The sequence below is a fragment of the Acyrthosiphon pisum genome, chromosome A1 (genome assembly GCF_005508785.2).
Source record: "Acyrthosiphon pisum isolate AL4f chromosome A1, pea_aphid_22Mar2018_4r6ur, whole genome shotgun sequence".
In the NCBI taxonomy this organism is placed as follows: domain Eukaryota; kingdom Metazoa; phylum Arthropoda; class Insecta; order Hemiptera; family Aphididae; genus Acyrthosiphon; species Acyrthosiphon pisum.
Genome location: NC_042494.1, coordinates 41,977,553 through 41,999,944, shown reverse-complemented (window position 1 = coordinate 41,999,944; position 22,392 = coordinate 41,977,553). Strand labels below are relative to the sequence as shown.

At 31.4% G+C, this 22,392-nt stretch overlaps 1 protein-coding gene across 2 annotated transcripts in view; it reads left to right on the top strand.

Annotated features, from left to right (window-relative positions):
* The window catches only part of LOC100165172, an 80,388-nt gene that overhangs the window by 18,378 nt on the left and 39,618 nt on the right, over window positions 1–22,392 (top strand). For both annotated transcript variants that reach the window (XM_029487077.1, XM_029487078.1), the window contains exon 3: window positions 1,071–1,815. In XM_029487077.1, coding sequence (XP_029342937.1) covers window positions 1,071–1,815 — 745 coding nt within the window. The remainder of the gene's footprint in view (window positions 1–1,070; window positions 1,816–22,392) is intronic.

Here is a 22,392-nt window from a genome sequence, read left to right as displayed (position 1 = left end):
TTGAATTCAATAAGTACAATTGAAGGGTGCAAATGCAATACGTGGTATTGCCAAAATTTCGAAAATCGAGTTAAACATCGATTCTTATGGAAAAAAATGTGAGGAATTCGATTTTTCAGTCAGAATTAAATTATATCGATTACTTTTATGAATAAAATCGATTTTAAAACTGATGTTCAATGCATAATGTGATATTGCCACATTTAATGTCAATGCAAAACGTGGTATTGGCAATATTGCATTTTTCTTCAAAACGTGGTATTGCAGGAAATAATGCGTTTTGTATCAACAGAAATAGGAACAACTTTAAAACGTGATATTGCCATTACCTTTTCAAAACCTGCAATACCACGTTTTGGTCTGACACGAAATTTTTAAAGCATTAAAAACAATGTTTACAATTTAGGTAGATTTATTTTGACACTGTCAATCGTTTAGTTTTTATTTTTTACATATAAATAAACTTATTCTGAATGTTTATAGTCGTCAGAAAATGTATTACCGTTTTCCTTGATTTGTGAACATTTTGGTTTTTGGCAATACCACCTTTTGCATTTCCACCCTTCAATTTTGATGTAATACAATAATCTCCCGTGGATAAGCTCCAACATAGAGGTTTATGCTACGGTGAAAATAGATTTATAAAAGATTTCACGTCTTACCTGATTATCTAATAACATATTATATTATACAGTTATTACTAATTACCTAGTTATTAAACACGATAATCTTGCAAATTGTGTGTATAATATTAAATAATTCCAATTTAGGTTTCTTATTAATAATGATAATTGTAGACAATTATTGACGAATAACCGTACATTATAACGCATGTCGATAATAATTAGTTCTAATCGTCGTCGAGAGTGATTGAAGTATATAATATATAGTATGGTCGGTATATAATAATATTAGGTATATTATTAATATTGGGTAATAATTACACTAAATTTCAAATTTTTTTTCACTAAATTATTTAGGTAGGTATAGCCCCCAAAATCAAATGAATATCTGCTATAGGAATTGCTAAGGGACGAATCCGATTGTATTTCATGTTTACGCTGTTACAGAATAAATCCGATTTATGTGGATGACGAGCTCGTACACCACAACAATAATGAGACGTGGAAGAACAAGAGTGGTAGTTCTGGGTACGACAGCCAACCACACTCGGACCACTCAAGCTTGGACAAGGGTTCGCCGCCGGCCACGAAGTGTCTGAGGAACGGTACGACGCCACCGTCGTCGGACGGATCGTCGGGTAGTCCGGTACAAAGAACGTCGGCACCGTGGCTATTGTCGCCCATCAAGGAGGGTGTCATCGACGTGCATCAGTACTGCATACCGCGGCCGGTGTGGCCAGGTCACGCCGATGGCGGCGTGCTCAGATACTCCGCGGACTCGGACCGCATACCACGGGTCAAGTGCTGCAGGCATTGCGCCCGATGCCGGTGCCGTAGCAATAGCACCAGCAGCACCAGCACCAGTAGCACCAACAGCCGCGGAAAGCCTGCGAGTGGTGGTGGTGGTGGTGGAGGCAGTGGTGACAGCTTTTCTGGGTACTCATCCGCGTTTGGCGGAGGCACCGTCAGCACCGGCAGCACAAGCACCACCTCCAGTGGTGGTGGTGACGCGGGATTATGTTCAGACGATGTAAACCCATCGCCAACCGGCAACGGTTCGGTAATTTCCCATCAGTCACCATTGGCGTTGGACCCGCGTTTCGGCGACGGCGTTGGCGTCAACAAAGCTCTGGTGGACAACTGGAATTCCGTCGACCTGAGGCTCAACCAAAAGACTGATAATCTACACTACGTGAGTACATAATAATATTACTGTTATTTATTTCTTTAGTTTGAATTTTCCACCCCAGCCTCGAGTGTTAATTATATCATTATTATACATACAAATAGACATTTAGTGAATCACAAGAATACTGTACTTGAAAGAAAGGTTAATAACACCCCCTCCCCCCCCACACACACACACACACCCACTGCTATAAAGTCTACTTGACCACGCCCATCAGGAAATTAAAAAAGAATTGTTAGAACGTATGTATAAACTTAATCGAGTATAAGAACGGTGGTACAATTATATAAATTTTTTCTTAGACTTCGTTTCAAACTTAATACTTATAGCCAATAGCCATTATAAAAGTTTATCATTTCTCCCGGGAATCAGCCGTCGGCGAGTGTTGCATAATTGTGTGTGTATGCAGACTGCCGATAAGTCATTTGATTAGTACATCATAATTATAATTATATATAGTTATAACTTATAGGTCATAACATAATATGTTGATATGTATATACAGTCCATAGATATTTCGATGTTTTGCAACCAAAGTTAGTAGGCGTAGGGAGAGACTACTTGCAGTTAGTTCTCATATATTTAACTGGCAAGGTGTACCGATGGATAGATACCCCCTCCCCCGAGAATCACATCGCACCATCAGGTGGACAATATTTCCAATCCCATGGGGGTTTTGGAGCTGATTTCCCATCTAACTCACGAAAGAGCGTAGAGTTGTGCGACCATGCAAGCAAACTGCAGAGTACAATAAAAGGCACACCACAAGACAGGCGACGTAGCTGTGAACTTTTGACTTCATACTAACGAAAATGTTATCACTTATCTGCATGCGACAAGCACCGACTAGACATGATAACTGTGATAAATGATAAACTTTAAATGGCTATAACTTCGAAACGAAGTCCTAGTGACAATTTATAATTGCACCATCGTTCTTAACTCGATAAAATACGTGAGTTACAAAAACTTTTTTTTAACTTCCTAAGGGACGTAGTAAGTAAACTTGTTCCATATATTGTGCATATAGCCATGGACAATCCAAATAAAACCTTAGCATAAAATATCCCTGTGACATATAAATGTTCAGTATTAAATTGGACATATACCTAATAATATGTATTGTTATTTTGGTAGATAGTATATATTATTTATTCATAATGTATACTTATGTAGATCGCGTATTGTCGTATACTATAAACCTATAAAGGGTTATTAAATTATTGAGGTTGACAATGGTATAATCGAGCAGTGTGCAAATTCAACGGGGTGAAAGAAAAATTCATTATAAGGCAGTAGCGTAATATAAAAAATATACAAATTATACGGAAAATATTAAAATATATTAAAAGCATGTTTACAGCAAATAAAAATCTTTGCTACGGGTTGAATATTTTTAATCATATTTTTCATATTGCTTGTCAACGTCTTTGGGAGAGGGCTAAGATCGTTAAACGAGGGGACTCTTAATGTTGATTTTCACAGATATTTAAATATTTGGTGGCTACGCAATCATTATACACTTGAGACTGCAAATAGATAAATACTATCGGTATATCATCGCATATTATGCACACATACTGTGTATATAATTCATATAATATGTACCCAAACGTGTTTTAAGTTGTAACTTGTAATTATACTTATTTGCAAACGTAACCATACGTACATACTTTATATTTATATACATTAAACGTTAACTGCTGTGTGTTCTCATAATTAGCTACTACGAAGCGTTAATTCATGTTATCGAGTTTTTTGTTCGGATGTGGTGGACATGCGCAACAGCCAGTTAAACCTCCGTGGCCAATCGTTTTACCTTTCTGATTATTGCAGCAGTTGTCTGTTAAATAGATTATAGGAGGTACTTACTTACCTACTTTGTGGAGTCCTCAATTTTCTCGTATTTACCCATGGGTACATTATATAGGTATTTGATTATATTTTATACATTAGCAATAGACTTAATGATAGTACTGAGTATGGACGACGGCAGCGCACTGTCCTTGTAACAAATTGATATTTATTTGTTTCTCTGTATAATAATATCATCATCGTATAATATATTATTATGTGTGTGAACAGACATTTTTTGTATGCGTCCCGTACTGAAAATACGCAACAAATAACAATTAACAATTGAAGTATATTTTATACTTAAACTTGTTTCGTTACAAAATACTATTACAATAATATGAAATGTGTCTCCATTGTGATACGCGCGTTAATTTTTATAATTTTTTTTTTTTTTTAATAATTTATTAATTATTATTATTAATTAATTTGATTTAATACACACCTACTGCAGCAGTCTGCAAGTCCCATCGTGGAACACGGCAGGTGGATGTAACGAGATTCGTAAGAGGGTTGTCGTGTTGCATAAATACAGATATTAATTTTTTATTAAAGCCATAGGTATGTATTGTAAATACTAATGGCACACCACACACCGAGCACAGTATACATTTAAATAAAATATTTCAATACCTATACAGGTTGATTCTTATGTACGCCAAACACTCTTAATCTATCATACAGTAAATTTCAAGAGCATAGTTTTAAAAATTAAGTTTTTAAAAACCTTCATCGTGATATTTAACAATAAATTGTGTTCAAATTTTTTCTCTCATAAATACAAAGATTAATAAATCAATGAGAGTTTTGCACCCAGAAGAATTATCCGGTACCATTTTAGGAGATTGTGTTTAACTTTTTTGTCCGATCGTCAAATAATGACACCCTGCCGCATATAATATAATAATATAAGTATATAACATATTATGTGTAATGTGTATACTGTAACTACTTTCTTAGTGTTTAGTGTATACGTATTACTTTAGTAATAAACATATAATATACAATATTCACACTATCACACGACTGTGATGTAGCAAATTCACAGGTGTTAAGTATTATTATACACGTAGGTACGTTACAGCCATTGAGGTATGATGCAGATTGTAAAAAGGAAGTTTACGCCACGAGATTAAATTTGAATTAGATCAAATAGTTTGCCGTTATCCGTTGGCACCAAGGTATATAATATTATATTATTATAATAAAATTTCACAGTGAAAAAAATGAGGGGATTCAGTTTAATAATATACATATTATATGATTTATAAACGCATTATAGTTTCGTATTGTGGTATATTAATATTATAGATCCTGGTGAACGAATCCTATTGGCTATTATCGCTGAAAGTGATCACTGAGCACATATACTATTATAAACGAAATAGGAACTCGTAGTTTAAGACCACATACATAATATATAATATTGTTTATGAACACTGACACACTGTAGTATACCTTTACACCTTTTTATATAAATTATAAATCATCTATATAATTATATAAAAGCCAAGGAGGTATAATACCACTCATCATAATAAAAATGGGACTTGGCTCTTATTGTTGGAGGAGGAGGAGGAGGAGGAGGAGGGGGGGGGGAATTAAACACAATTTACTGACCCGTTTAAAATAATTGGTTTGCCCTATCAATATTTTTTTGGGGTAGCAACTGCCAAATGAGAAAGACATATTCTGACATCCTATAGGCGATAATTAACAACCCATTGGTTACCGTTATTCGATGGGTAGTTAAATATAGCTTAAACTTACGAAATTCGGTAAAGCGTGGTTCTATTGTAGTGCAGGATGGTAAACGGTAAATGTGGATCTCCGGTATTTCGTCACAAGTATTATAATTTATAGTATATAAGTTTCGGATCACTTCGGCGCATCATATTAATACACACGACATAGACATCTATATACATGGCACCCTATGTGTGGTATGCGGTATTACGGTGTGCAAAGTGCAAACACACGCGATGTTCTACTGACTTGAAATTATTATTTTTGAATTAATTTGCAATATTCTGAACCACCCGCTAAATGCGATGGCCGGCACAACCGCGCGAGAATCCCGGTGATACTGTCCGCGGGCGGCGTAACCGTCCTTCGATTTTGCCCTTCGCGGACTATAAATATCGCGACGCGCATAATAATAATATTATAAATTATAATATATTATTACTATATGATAATGCGCGGCACACGTAGTAATGCGTTCATACGCGCACGCACGCGTTACAATATAATAATAATAATAATATTATTGTTATTATACCGAGACGCGTCGCACTACCACGGTAACCACTATATTATAATATATATACTCTGTACTGTACACATTATAGTATCACTGTTACCGCTATATATCTACCTACGACAAAGTTGTGCGTACATAGGAATAATCGCAGCGCCGTATACGATGAGATTTTAATCTGCCGCCGCGTGACGCGTACCTATCTATACTGTGCATGACGTGTGTGAGTGTGTGAAATGCGCCTGTCCGCGTGTCACGACCAACCGCCGCCATCGCCATGGCGAAATATCGATTACCTGTATATAATATTATTATAATATATATCTGCGGCTGACGGTTATTATATTGTGTCTATAACCGTTGGCAATGAATCTCCTCTGATTACTGTTAATTTCCAAGCGATTCCCGCGGTGTCTGTGCACACTTATAAACTGTGCTCAAATCGGGCGAAATTTGCGAACATTTCGGGTGGTCGGCTATATAGTGTTACGAATATCTAATAGTTTTTACATTGAACGGTCGTACCGCATCGGTTCGGGCGTCATTTTACCGGGGAGAGTGATCATTTTTTTTCTCGTCTTATAATATTTCAACAGTGGCTTCCCTAGGGTTATTAGATAGTTTGGATTTACTTGCGCTATGGAGATTTACTTTCATAAGCATTTTTGTTTAATGACTGCGATTACAATTTATTTATATATCTAGTTTTTAAAAAAAAAAAACTTAAAATAACGCCACTTTAACCGGATATTGCATGCGTTCATTATAAATTATAATAAATACTAGTGTACTTATAAATTGCAATAAATTCACTTGCATAGTTGTATCTATGATACAGGAACTGCAACATCGCGCTGGTGAGATTTTTTTCGTTTAATTTCTTTTTACCGTCGTGCTGCACTGAAACAAACAAGAGACAACGTACGTCAATATTCGATCCGATGCAGTTCATTAATGCCAATAATAAAATACAATTTCAGCTATCTAACGATCACAATTTAAACACTTTTTTGATCGTTTTGTTCCTATAAATAATGACTATCGTTTGTCGTTTGTTTATTTTTCAATGCATCCTTTCCCTTTTATGTATTAATAAATATGTATTATACATTTTTAATCCATTTTTGATCGTATAATCAAATGAAATTTCTCTATATCGACAATAAAATTAGCTAATAAATGTTAATAATTATCATTAGTATAGTTAATAGTTATTACTATATTTTCGTTGAACATCCCTGAGAAATAAATTATTATGGTCTAACGAAATATGTACTTCGTGTATTGTACGCACGGTTTAAGAGAATGCCAACTTAAATCGTGATTGTCTGTGCCCCACAATATAACTGCAGTACAGAGTTCTTAAATTAAAAACATTTTCTTCAACAAATTTTGGTTGAACTACCTATAGGTAGTAATATATATATTCAAAAACAAAGTTTAATGTCTCTATGGAGTGGGGTATTGGGGTTACCTAGAGTCTACTGAGTCTAGGCTATTACACATTTACACTCATGGCTTATGTCTTAATTATTGAATTAAGTCTTGTGCGACTAAAGTGAGAGCGAAAGTGAGGTTTTGATATTAACTTTACAAATTACAATTATAGTGTTCCAAAGTACCTACCTATGTGTAATATTTTTTACTGTATTAAATTTTTCCATTAACCTTTTCAACACAAAAATGATTACGTGTATTCAATATAGTCAGACAGACTTAAGCTATTAACGGTATTTTAGTAATAGCTCATGTTACAATGTTTACATGTATTTTTTTATAGTCTGAGATATAAAATATTGTTTTAGATTCTGAGCGGAAAGGTGAATGTAATAGTTTTTTAATGTGTGTGTTTTTTGTCTGTCATCGACTTTTGAAGCAGTAAAAATTAATATCTTCAACTTTAGGTCTTGTAAGTGGTTTCTGGTACAAATTTGGATCTAGTTAGTACTTTGGTACTAAAGGGAGTAAATAGTAAAAATTTCAAGAACTCTTTAAATATTCGAGAAAAATAATAACAATTTTGGAAACACTGGAAATTTCAACAAAGTTTTCAACAAAACCAATTTGTGAGGTCAAAAATGAATATGTAAGAACTTGAAATATTGATTAAATGAGCAACTTCAAGACATACAAAAATTTTCAAAATAAATAACATATAAGTAGATACCTAGGGTCATATTATATAATAATCAATTCGATACTGAATATTTGATGTTGATTATGAAAAAGTTCGTATTTTCAATATCTCGTATTTGTATGATTATGTATATATATTATATTTTACTCCTAAATATTGCACTACAGTGCTGTAACATAAAATAAATATCTTCGTGCGGAATCAAAATATTGTACAATACGCTTTGGACTTTTGAAATACTTTTGAATTTTGGATGTTATTAGACAACGATTATATGTTTTTAGAATATTAATCGGGGATCAATAGTCTATAATATTGTATAATAAACGAGGTCGCCGCATAATTTGGCATCGGTTTGGGGGGATATGCATTTTTGTAACTAGGATAGTGATGGTGTAATATAGTGTTATAGTGTATACAATATTTTATTATTATTATACATGTATTCGTTCGTACGTATTACACATACGACGTAATGCGCATATAGATCTTGTTTTTTTCTTTTTTCGATATCAGTTCCCTCCGCGGACTTGAGATAGTACTTGTGTTTATCTTGGAATTTTACCATGCACGATCTTCCCAGGAACCTTGAGATCAAGCACACAGTAAACACACTTGTACATAACATATATATATATATATCAATTACTTTCATTGGACCAGCGTAGGTATATATGTATATATACCATCGGACCTCCCTCCCAAAAACCAAACATAAAAACAAAAAGGTCCTTACGCTCGTGACCTACGATAAGTGCAATCCGATACGTACTATACTCCCATATGTGTGTATGGGTATGTTGAATATAGGGAATCTAACCAGTCTAATGTTTACGTGTTGGTGACCGTCCTTGCAAGGTAAACGGGCGTCCAGACTGGATACAACAATAATAATAATACTGCCCGACCTCCTATCGCTGCCGCCGTCTCGACCACATATTATATTATTATTATTATTTTCGTGTTTACAAAACTCAACATTTATTTTAATATGAATCGATAAATAATGTATATTTCCACACTGTATTATATATTTAAATACGCGTAGAAATATAATGTAAAATTATAAAAACCTATGTCCGCAGCTTGTGTAAGTTCCACGGTCGTATCTGCTGCACATCCGGGGTAAAACCCCAAATCATACTTTTCGTAGTCCAAAATAAAAAAATATATACAGGATGTAACAAATAGAACTGACTTTTGGAATAACTTTTGTTCTATCAATATTTATATTTTTTTTTATATATAATAATTTATAATCACAATGCGTTACACATATATTATACAAAAAAATATTTTTATATTTAACACTGAAAATAAAAACATTTATCGAAGTCAAGTACTTTACTTTTTAGAATTTTTTTAAATATCAATATTTTTTTGAATAAATTAATTTGAAACTTAATAACTTTTTTCATTTTTCAAAATAGTTTTTTTTTAATTTGCTGATATGAGTATATTCTTTAAATTATTTACTAATCATACAATTTTAACAATATTTGTCTCACGTTTAAGTAGCATCATTTTTTTTTTTTGTCAGGTCTTTCTGTTACACCTTGTATATTGTGCAAATTTGAGATTTTTAAAAATTGTAATATTATTTTGTTCTATTACATTGTGAATTGTGACAACAATATAGGAACGAGCCATTTTTTACTCTAAAATTTTAACGTTAACATATATGATTAGTGATTATAATCTTATACTTATACTACATTGGTGTATTAATATAGTATGAATGAGAATGAAGAATTATTATTACATTCTTAGTATAACATTCAAAATATAGGATAGACCTGTTACGTGTGCGTTGTTACTGTTAATGGTTGAAACATTTAAATATTTATTATTTATATATTCCTATATTCTAAGCTTCATCCAATGACACTTAATTCATTGTCTTAGATGTTATATTTTAACTAAACGAATCGTACCGCATAAGAAAATAAAACATTCAAAAACTCCCTACCTATATGACCAACCACCTACGGAAAACATTTTGCAAACAAAAACTTCACTATGCAAATTTAAGGTAGTCTTATCTATTTTTATAATTACTTAATTAATTTAATCCCAGTGTTTAAACTATGTAAAAAAGAACAGATCCTCTGTCATACTCACGCTATACCTAGACTGATGAGGAATTATTGTAATGCTCTGATTATACTGTTAATTTATTCGTGTTCAGTCGTTACTACATAATATATGAGTAATAACTTGATACTCCCCCTCCCAGACTAAAAATCATTATAAGAAGAAAAAACTAACCGAAAACGTTAGAAAATATAATATGTATAGTGACATAACAGTTATAGTTATAAAAATATTGAATTAATATTATAATATGTTCTATGTGTAGAGTACAGAGTGTTGTATCTGTATGAATGTATGGTAATAATAACAATACGAATCGAGCGGGTGTAATATATTATATTATATATTCGGACAAAAGATCAAGACATCAATACATGGTGTGTACGTTTGTTATAGTCCAATAGAATTATGATTGTTGCTATATTGTGTAATAAATAGTTTTTGGCTAGTACGTTGAATACCATACTCTATAGATGAACCATTTCATAACAATAGTTACTTCTTTAAAAAGTGTATAATTTACGATCACGCACTGTGGAAGTACAAATTATGATTTTCGTCGTGTTTGACGTAACTAACGATGTAAAATATTATATAATATTTTGTATCAGTTATAGTTAAATTATTTTCTAGATAATAATATTTTTGATTAGTTTTCACGTTGTTCAACGCACCTACATTAGAATAATTCCATTTTATAGAATATAGATACTGTTGTAAATAGTTATAAATTATAATAACATTATAGTCAATACATTATTTAATATACATATTATTATTAAATATAATAATTATATAGATACTTTAATAAATTTCTATAAATAATGATATATGCTAACAAGTTTTATTTTTTTATGGCCCACATAACACAAATAACTATATCTCAATAATATTTTTTGATCCAAATCGTGTTTTCTAAGTATTACTTATCAAATATAAGTATCTATATATATATATGACACACATATATATATATTATAAGAATATTATAATATATAACTGGTTAATAAATAACTGCAAATTTTCTAGATTTAATTAATGACCTTAAAATATATCAATTCATATTATGTGTGCATAAGCTCGCTAAAAAAATGTATATATTAATACCGTTACGTGATTATGTAACAGGAATAGTGTATTATTATTAATCTATAGTTACTTATTAAAAATTACAATACATCGTTTACGAAAAATAATAATAATACATTTATTTTATCTTTAAAATATATTTGGCTAGAGATAATTCTAATGTTTACCAAGTAATATTTTACTCTAAATCATATCCGTTAGACAGTTGAAGGTTTTTTGGATCGAATAAGTTGGTGGTTTGTGTAGTCAGAGTGAAATCATAAAGTCGATAGATAATAAAATAAAATTTCAAATTCTAATAACTATAAGGTCGACGTCTATTGTAGAAACGATCGTGCAAGATTATTTCATATAAACAAATATTGTTTTGACGAGTCAAAACCAATTTAATTCCTGAAACCCATGACGATCCCTGTAATTGTAATATAAACTAATATTATATTAAATTAAATACATCCCAATGTTAATTTAAAAAACGGAAGTCTATAATATAAAGCCGTATTAACATTCAATGTATTAGCTAATACATGTATGAATTGATGCAACTTAATATATAACAGTAATCAGTTATCAGTATAACTACATAAATAATAAATATAGCTTCTGATTGGCCTATATTAATACAAATTAAAACGATTGACAAATGGAAAGTCTATATTGCATTAAAACATGGTATGCATTTTCTTTCATTTATCTGCGTATCACTAATTCACACAGACTGTTAAATACAATTTAAAAAACACGATTCATATTCAAACGGCATGTATAATGTAAGATTTAACATAGGATATAATATAGAGTTCAATAATTCATAATATTATGATGTTATAAGCAAAACATTCAATCATCTCGCTGTGCATTAAACGTGAATCCTAAGGGCTCCTTAGTTGTTACTTATTACGTAAATAACGTTGTAATTTTAGTAAACATATTGCCGCAAGGCTGGGCATTAACGAGTTAAAAAGTTAAAGTTAAGTTAATAAGTTAATTTTATATTAACTTTTTAACTTAACTAGTTAATTTTGGCTTTTCATTAACTTAACTGTTAACTTACTAAATTTCTTTTTTAATTAACGTGAAATTAACGAGTTAATTTTTCATTTTAAGAAGTAAGTTAAGTTAATTTATTTTGTTTTTAATTTTATCATATTTCACTACTTCAGTACCTATATTTCGTTTTCATGTCAAAAAATATTTACCCTGGATCGTTTAAAGTAAAAAATGTATATAATTCGAATTTAACTAATATGGAAACACTGTATAAAATATAAACACTATAGTCTATAATTTAGTTTTGGGTTGGAAAAAATTAAGTATGTTAGCTTTGTATAAACAAATTAACTTTTTTTTAACTTAATAAAAAGTTAACAAAAATTGTTTATTAACTTTTAACTTAACTGAGTTAACCTATAGTTAAATTAACTTTTAACTTTTAACTTTTTGTTATTGGTGCATATTAACTTAACTTAACTGAGTTAAAAAAAAATCATTAACTTGCCCAGCCTTGCATATTGGCATGGAATACAATTTTAGACACAAGTGATACGGCACACATAACCAGCGTGTGAGGTTTTTGTCAATTAAAACATATGTGCTCATAGCTCATATGAATAGTACAACAGGTACTACAATAGGTTCCTATACAAGATATTTGATTTTCATTATTATAATATATACATTTCGTCATTCGTTTGTATTATTATACATGAATGTACAATATATAGTTATCATCCCGACTCCCGAAGTGTAGAAAAAACTTTATTATATGGATGTATATTGTATACTTAGATAGACCTAGTATACATACAATATAAATAAATATAATATAAAATATAGCTTATACATATAATTTAATATACTGATATAAATGCACTGCGCAGTAGCATGTTTTAATATAATGAATATACTATAGAACTATATTATACAGTATACAACAAGTATACGTCGCATGGTGAAATACTTTTTTCTCATTCATCGCAACAAACATTGACTATATTTTCCCCAAAACCCAAACGATACCCGCAAGAGTTGCGTAAAAATTATATAAATGCTGAAGAACTTCGTGGATTACACTCTATTGTCATCTGGCAATGACCATTATAAAGCGTAGGTACCTTATTTTTTTATAATACCTATAGTACTTAGCAACGTATACCGATATTTAATCGTACATAGATATAATCATATCTATATTATATAGAAGCGTCCTAAATGATTAGGTATATGATGAAACGATGTGTTCATATTCAGATACATTTCACATAATATACGCTATAGTACTATACAACATAATATGTTCTAGAAACTATACTATAAAAACTATGGACGATAAAAACATTGTTCTTAAGCTTAACAAATGTTCGTTCCCAGCATTAGGAAGATAATTATTTATTTACACAGCCGATGTGAATATGTAATACTTTAAGGCGGGACATCTACAAGTTTAACATAGATTTTTCCTAGGCCTAGATTCTAGCATCCATGTTGACTTTAGTTATACTTTTATAACGTATTTAGGTTAACTCTTGAGAATATAAATTTTGTGTGTCATCTCCTTTTGGAGCAGTAAAAAAACTTACTTAAATGTACTTCAACGTTGAGGGTCGTTTAGTAGAAAATTAGATTTAGTTCGGAGGACCAAAACTAAAACTCCGAGAACCTTTCAAAATATTCGGAAAAAACCAAAAAAAAAAATTATAGATAAAGAAAATTGTACTGAAAACTAGTTTTTGTCAACATCTATTTTGTTTCTATGCTATAATTCAAAAATGAATACTTGTAACGACTAGAATTTTTACCAAATATTCATATAAGCAGTTTTTAGATTCTTTTTAATTTTCAAAATATTTTGGCTCTTTTTATTCTATTTATAGACTTTAAACTATTTTTTTTTCAATTTATATATGTTAAAATATTGTTGTTATTTAGTAAGAAAGCTTTAAAATATAATACAATAAGTTATTTATAACTCAAACTAGAAATTAAAACATTTCAAATAATGCCACATGTATTTTTATGAGCGATGAAATGTTAAGTATTAACGCCATTGGGTACTCAATCATATAATAATAATTAATGATTTAACGATTAACCCCATTAAGAATTTTTGTTATTTTGCAGTTAATATTCCACTAAGTAATAAGTATAGGTGTTACTTAAATTATAATTTTGTTATACCATGCGAAGTGAAATTTTAAAAATATTTAGACTAATTTTCATGTACCTATTTTGAATTTTTGATTTTTTTCCAGCTCAAAAAAGCTAAAAAATTTAATAGAAGATCCCACTATATAAATTGTTACTATAGAAATTTGAAAATATTAGAAATTCTGCAGAAGCCCGATTTTTTTTAGAATCTTATTTATTCGATGTCATGCGTATTTTGTCCAACCCTAATTATAAATGCCACAAGACTTTCCACGGAATTTATTTGCATAAATCATAACTGTTAACGCCACCCTGGTTAGGTTTACAGGTTCGGGGACCTAACTGTAAAATATAATTACAGGTGATCTCCTATCTCGCCTATTTTTGTCCTCCAGAGTCAATACGAACCGCGAGAGTGGAGCTTTGGCTAGTGGATGGCGGTGGTTAGGTAAGCCTATGTATAATATCCCTACACATATAACAATGTCACAGTGCATACATATATGCAGTTATATCGCGTCACGAGCTGCACGCGGACGCGTATAGGCCGGAAGACGAAACGTGCTATGTATAATAATAATTGAATATATATGCACGTATAGATGAATACAAGACACGATTTCCACGCCACATGTTCATTATTATTGCACTTACCTATATGTACAGATACATTGTTCACACTGTCGACCAATATAATACGATATACATAGGCAGACCGTAACTAACCCGCGGGATGAAATGACATTATCATCACAATGTATACGACGGGGTTGGATGAACCGTGTACGTATTCAAATACCCGGTAATAAATCTTCAGACCGCTTACTAATATATACCTGTACCTACCTCTATAATACGGCCGATGGATACAGCCCGCCGCCCAATTAGTCGTGAGGCTGCGGATACCTATTATTACAGCACGACGATGACGATATAAAATATACGCTAACGTATGCCACCTATAAAATATATAATAAAATATACCTATATATTAAAGTATATTATATATAGGTGCGTGATCCCAGTTTATCGCGGTTTGTATAAGTCAACAAAAACGCCCGCCGCACTGCCGCATGCTTCTATAGCTAATATTATATTATTATGGGTATCTACGGCCGGCGACTATTGCGCAACAGTGGCGTCGCGGTGGTGTGGTGACACAATGAACAAGACGATCTTTAATGTTATATTATATACTGTACCTACCTATATAATATATACGGTTTACGAGCGTGCGCGTGAGATGTGCTCATTTTTGAGGTCGTCTTCGGGTGGTATAGTGCATAATAATAATATAACAATATGAAATATATTATAATTCCTGGTCGCTGATTTGGCCGACCCCTCTCAACCGTAACGCGAAATGCGGTTATACGGTGTCGCGCGCGTTATTGTGTCGCCACAACATACCTACCCACAAACCAATATTATATTATTATATATTTATATTGTGTATATATGTATACTATTGTACTGCGGTTGCGGTAACGCACGGTTACGCACGTCGAGCGTCCTGCGACGAGCGAGCTTACGACAAACGAAGAAGAAAAAAATTCACGATTAGTCGTCATGAATATGAACATTGTTACGATAAGATCGCTGTGATAAATTTCAACTAATACCTAAAAAAAAAAATTTCGAGATAGTAGACTAAAGCGCATATTTAATCAGTTGGCAGCTAATACACATACACGAGACAAGTCGTCATATTATTAGTCTTTCTACGCTGCAGACTGCAGCAGTCATCCGAGTTTCAATTTATGAATGTATTATTTATGTGTCCTATATATTATTATATAGGGATTTTTACAAAAATCAAAACGTAACTGTTATTTAACAATATTATATAGGCTGCAGTAGATATCACTGTCGCCAGGTAAAATTGAATGATGAATTACAAAATATGCATCGCGCAACTATTTATGCTATTGTAATAATGATGGTGTCTCTATTGTCGTGTATCTAATATTGTATGACCATGAACTTACCAAATCACACGTGTAACTACAGATTTAAGACATAAATTACACGCCGAGAATCTCGCACAAGACCTGCCCACGTTCAAAGATTCATGGAAAAACAAACCTCTATAGAATTCTGAAACCAACCCAAAAATATTGTCCGACGATTTTTTCGGATATACATAATAGTATGATATGTATGTGATGGTCATCACTCGCATCATCATAAATTATGATGACTTGAAAACAACCCCCCCACATAAATTTTCTGAGCACGCCCCTGATCATAATATTATAATGGATTGATCAAATGACATAATGATGGTTTAAATCAGTCCTATGTGCGTGCGGCGCTGTTGTAACTTGTATAATATTATACCCTAATACCCTACATAGGTTCACGGACGCCTTCCGCGTCTCATGTTCGATTTTATCGCCACCGTCGTTAGGTACACTGCAGTGCGCCAGGTGTATCATCGGTATTACGTGACGACGGAAACAGTTGAGGCGATCTATATAAGATAATGTTATTATACACTACCTCACACCTACCGCTGAAGTCGTTGGATACAGATTTTACGTTAATTACCGTGCCTGCGTGCGAATCCGGAAACGAGTCCAGTATATTATTAAATATTATATTATAAATTATAATATTACACTGTTATATTGTTGCTGTGCACCGCCACTGTGTGCCAAATTCCAATATTATATTAGAATAATATGTAGTATCTACTTAAGTACTATAATATATGTAATAATTATTACCTGTATAAAATATACTGCATAGTATAAAGAACAATAATAGTATGCCCAATGATAAGAGTCCGCATATTTTTATAAGGAGTAATACCTATGTAATTGATACATGCAAACAACAGTAAATTCAAGCTGACGTCACGTGTATATATTATTTCATCTTATACAGTATGCATCAAAAAACACAAGGCGATGCGTACGGGCGAATTAAGATGAAAACACGGATCGTGTTGAGCATACTTCGAATTCCTTATACCTACTATGGTAAATAATATTATACATATATACTGCACGATAGTATATATATACCAATACCTACCACTCTCGCACGAATTCGGGGATATTAAATTACAGATGTTTTCCCCCCTACATTTTAAGTTAAAAACTTGTTTTAAATAATGCACAAATAATATACCGACCCCATTGTAACTCAACGTTTCTGTTTCTAAAGGTTCATTTAATTAATAATATTGAATGTTGTTGTATGTTTGAAAACTTCCACGTAACGTGTATGATACCAGTATAGCGAGTATACCACCGTGGATGATATATAATATATATCTATCGAATAAATTATACATATATAGGTACTTACAAGCACACGCTTGGTATATTTTAGTCGATTCTGCAGGTCTGCTTGCGTGTTTTCGGTCGACGACATAAGTTTGAGAATTACGTAACATCGTTATGTGTAGGACGTAGGTATTATAAAATATCGATAATACTTTTTTGAGGTTTTCCACTGTATTATTTGCATACCTGCAGTATAATCTGTTTAATGTTTACACGACGATGACCAAAAAAAATGCAGATGATTTCGTTCACAGTGAAACGGATAACCTACTTAACTATACAATATTATTTGTAAAATTGTAGAAAGAAGTTATATATAGTATATAATATAATATAATATAATATCGTCCATGTATATGATTATATGAAAAAAATACGATTCGATTTCCATATGGGATCTTATGCCACTCCTCACACCTTACCATCAATACATGCATATATTACATACCTATCTGGCTACCTGTATAATCGAATATTTGTCACAATATAAATTGAAGTATTATTCATAGGAATGTATATCTTATCGTGTATAAACGATAAAAATTTAAAATTAGACTAAAAAAACGTATATTAATATTTTAAATATATTAATTTCACTTATAAATTATAATTGCTTATAATCTATAGATATTTCAAAACATACGTAAATAATATGGCCAGTAGGTACCTACCTACTTTTATGTAGCCAAAGGTATAATCATGAATCATGATAATATAAGCTAGATAAAATAGACTTTTTTTGCATTTACAATCATTAATTGTTTTTATTATATTATAAGACTGTTGTAGTGCGTAATGTATACCTAATCGCATAAGTGGTTTTTTTTCATATCAGTTAAAAATTGTTTTTTCAATCATCATTAATTCACAAATCGATTTTTAAACAAACATAGATAAAATTATTATATCTAACCTATACCTGCATATACTTGTACATATAAAAGTTAATACATATTAATATTATACCTATATATTGGTTTTATTTTTAATTTGTCATTATTCAATAATATTGATGGAACATGTCGATATAAACCTAACGTAATCGGCACGTTCGTTTATGGTCATAAAAATGTTCTTCTGTAGGTAAAAATAATCACGTTATAGCCTGACGGGGTGATGGTGGTGAGAGATTTAGAAGAGATCAGTTTTTTTTATTTGTTTAATCGTTTTTACGTGTGCATATTAGGTAGGTATAGATAACCATAAATCGACTTGTAACGTATACTATACTATACGCTTGTACCATAAACCATACGTACGCCGTTTAATATTGTAATATTGTGTCTATGAGAATTGAGGACCACGAAAGTCGAAAATGGTCAAAAACGAATGCAATGAGAACACGGTAAAACTGTATATTATATTTGTGTGTATAAAATAACTAAACGAATATGGAGTTTCGAAACACACACGAGCCTTGGAAGCGATTCGAATTGACCCAAATTACGGGAGAGGCGATGTGAAAATGGCAAAGCACGTTGTGGCCTTGTGAGTGCACCGGCTCGACCCGAGTCAGACACCACAGTTTACGTATAGGTAGGTAAATATATAAATACGCTGGGCTGCTGGCCGCTGGGAAACCTGTATGACGTCGACCACGCGGTGTACCGAGCGCTGCAAATAATATAATAATTTATTGTCATTATTATTATCCGCACTGCGACGACTTATCTCTATCGTCACTGTTATTTTTATTGGACTTGCAGTGCGCGCACTAACATATAATATGTATAGAAAGAGAGTGGCAAGGAGGGACATAGAAAGATAGTGAGAGAGTGAGATTCCGTGCGCGCAGCACACACGTGTTCCGCATGGTTGCATATTTAACGCGGGAAATATAAACATAAACCTACCTACTTATAGGTTAGGCTACCTACTATATACTAGCTATTACTTTCAGTTTTTTTTTGTTTTGATGGAATAATGTATATACCAAGCCTTTGTTTTGATTTTTTGTTTCTCAAAATCTAATACTATAGTATAATATCGATCTCTATTATTATTTGTTCGTTGCAAGTCATTTGTATTCTAATGAAACACAATCATAGTATAGAAGATATTCGTTATTTTTTGCAGGAATTTTAACAATAATAATATGATTTTCGTCAAAATTTAGCTGCAATACGCTTCAAATTAATAATTAAAATTATTTTCCCATATCGTCTGCGATGATGAAATTTTTTTTCGAGTAACCAATATATTCCTTTATATAATATTACCTCTCTATCAGAATGCCAAGTGTGAAAAGGTTTTTTTTAATTTGATGGACAGCAGAGAATGTATCTCGATCGATTCGTGCATTTATTCTGTTTTAATTCTCTGTGTTCATATATATCAATAGTATTTTGATAAACGGACAAACGCGCAATGATTAGGTACAGTCGGTGTGTTTCATAATATTACAATATTGACTGTATAGACGTATAGTTCTATATACATTATTATTAATTATTATTATATGCGTAATCTGATAATTTAGCGATTTTTACACAAACTTCCGCAATGGGCAATGATTTATTTTTAAACAAAACGGATCATTTTTATATCTATTTTTTATTATTTTAAGTTTATTTATAAACGTTTGAGCTATACGGAATGCTAGTACCTGCTATGTATATTATATATTTGTATATTATATTTTATTTCATTATTACTTTAAGATATTGATATTCTTGCTATGAACACTAAATACAACAGGCTTGATTCTGAAGCAAGGCCATATAGGTTATACTGATTATGCATTTCTTAGGTAGATTTTTGTTTGTTTTAAGGACACTCTAATAAGTCAAAACACGCCTAAACACTAATGTATTTTACTGAGATTTGAATTTAAATAACAACATAAATAATTTTTTAAGAATCTCTATGTATAACCTATTCTGCTAAAAACATCATTTATTTGACAACTATAGTAATTTATTGTATGCGTTATAACCCTTTCTATTACATTACCCACTATATACCTACAGCGTTTATTGATACTTCAGTCCTTCATTTATACGTTCAAAATATACAATATTATACCTCAGGGAATATGAAATAATAATAATAAAATTATATATAGCTTCTATAATGATGAGTAATAAATTCGTGTTTAAATAATATTAATAAGATGTTAATTTTTATATTTGTAGAATTAAATACGAATGTAGACACATATACTATATTAAGTATAAGTCATAAAACCTATACATCAACCTATTGCCCAATATTAATACACACAGACGTCTTTAATAGGACTATTCACGATAACGGGTACTCAGTTAAACGTGCACATGTAAACCACATCATTTTCATCCAGATGGAGCTGGATTGTACTTTCGTAGGTACTTAAATAAATATTCGTATATTCTGGGACCTTGCGTTGTAGTGGACACGTTTTTTTTTGCTTTGCCTACATAGAAATATAAGAATATTACTTGTGTTATTTTGTGGAGCAAACGTCACATGAAATTATCACCTTCTATTATAAAAATAAATTATAATATAAAGACCAAAGTATAAATACATTTTAATATGACACATTTAGACATTTTCTTGAACCAAAAACTTAAATATCGAGGCGTTTAATCTTCAAAATATAACAGCAACCGCAGACATTAACGATACGCCTGATCATCACACTATAAAATACGTATAGTAATACGTAAGTATTTGAAGCTTATATGGTTAAATAAATTATATATAATATATCTTTCGCAGATAAAAATATAGACATATAGGCGTGCGCAGGTCTTCTTGGCAGGGGAGGCAATACCTTAGCTAAGATGGTCCAGACTTCAAACACCTCTCCTGATTTTTTCCCAGCTTGATATGAGGTAACGGTAATTTAAATAAATCCTCACACAAAAATTAAGTATATGGTTCTATTAAACCGTGATATTGTTCTATACGGTTAAGAGTTAGGTTAAACATAAAATTACCAAAAGAATTTTCAATAAGTCCTTTTTAATATATTATATAGATGTACATTCATGATACATTATAGTATTATACATAATATTATGACGTGTATATAATATATATCATCATATATATTGCATGTTTGCATTCCATCAACTGGGCATCAAGCAACTTGTTTGATGTATAGCTGTTGACAGGGAAAGTATAATATATTATTAATGTTATTCCAGCATGAGTTAATATTTTTATCAGTATCATCTTTAATTATTAGTTTCTTCGACAAACTTATATATGTAGGTACTAGGTATAATGTATGCAACTATATATAATCATAGAATATTTATGTATTATATCGTATCATATTATCATGGCATATACATATTATAGGTATGTTAAAATTGCATTCAATGCATTTACTACAAGTATTGATGACGAAGTACGTGTTTACACATAACGCCAAGAGCTCGCGCCTGTGAACGAAATGTGTTTGAATTAATATAAATCTATTGTAATAATATTTCGTTTGTATTAGGCAAATATACCTATCATATTATTATAATAATTGACGAGTCATTGTTCTGACCCAATAGACGTAATTAAGTATACTGTCTGGCGTTTTTATTTTTATTCATTCTAGTTATTTTATGCACGCAAGGCAGTTTTTAGCGTCTATGCTGATAATCGATAAATAAAAACTAAGTATTCAATTTTGAAAATCACTTTATATAATATATTATAAACAGTGTAGTATAATTTGGGTAATATGAATAGAGGCATAGTATACATTTAAAATTCGAACTATA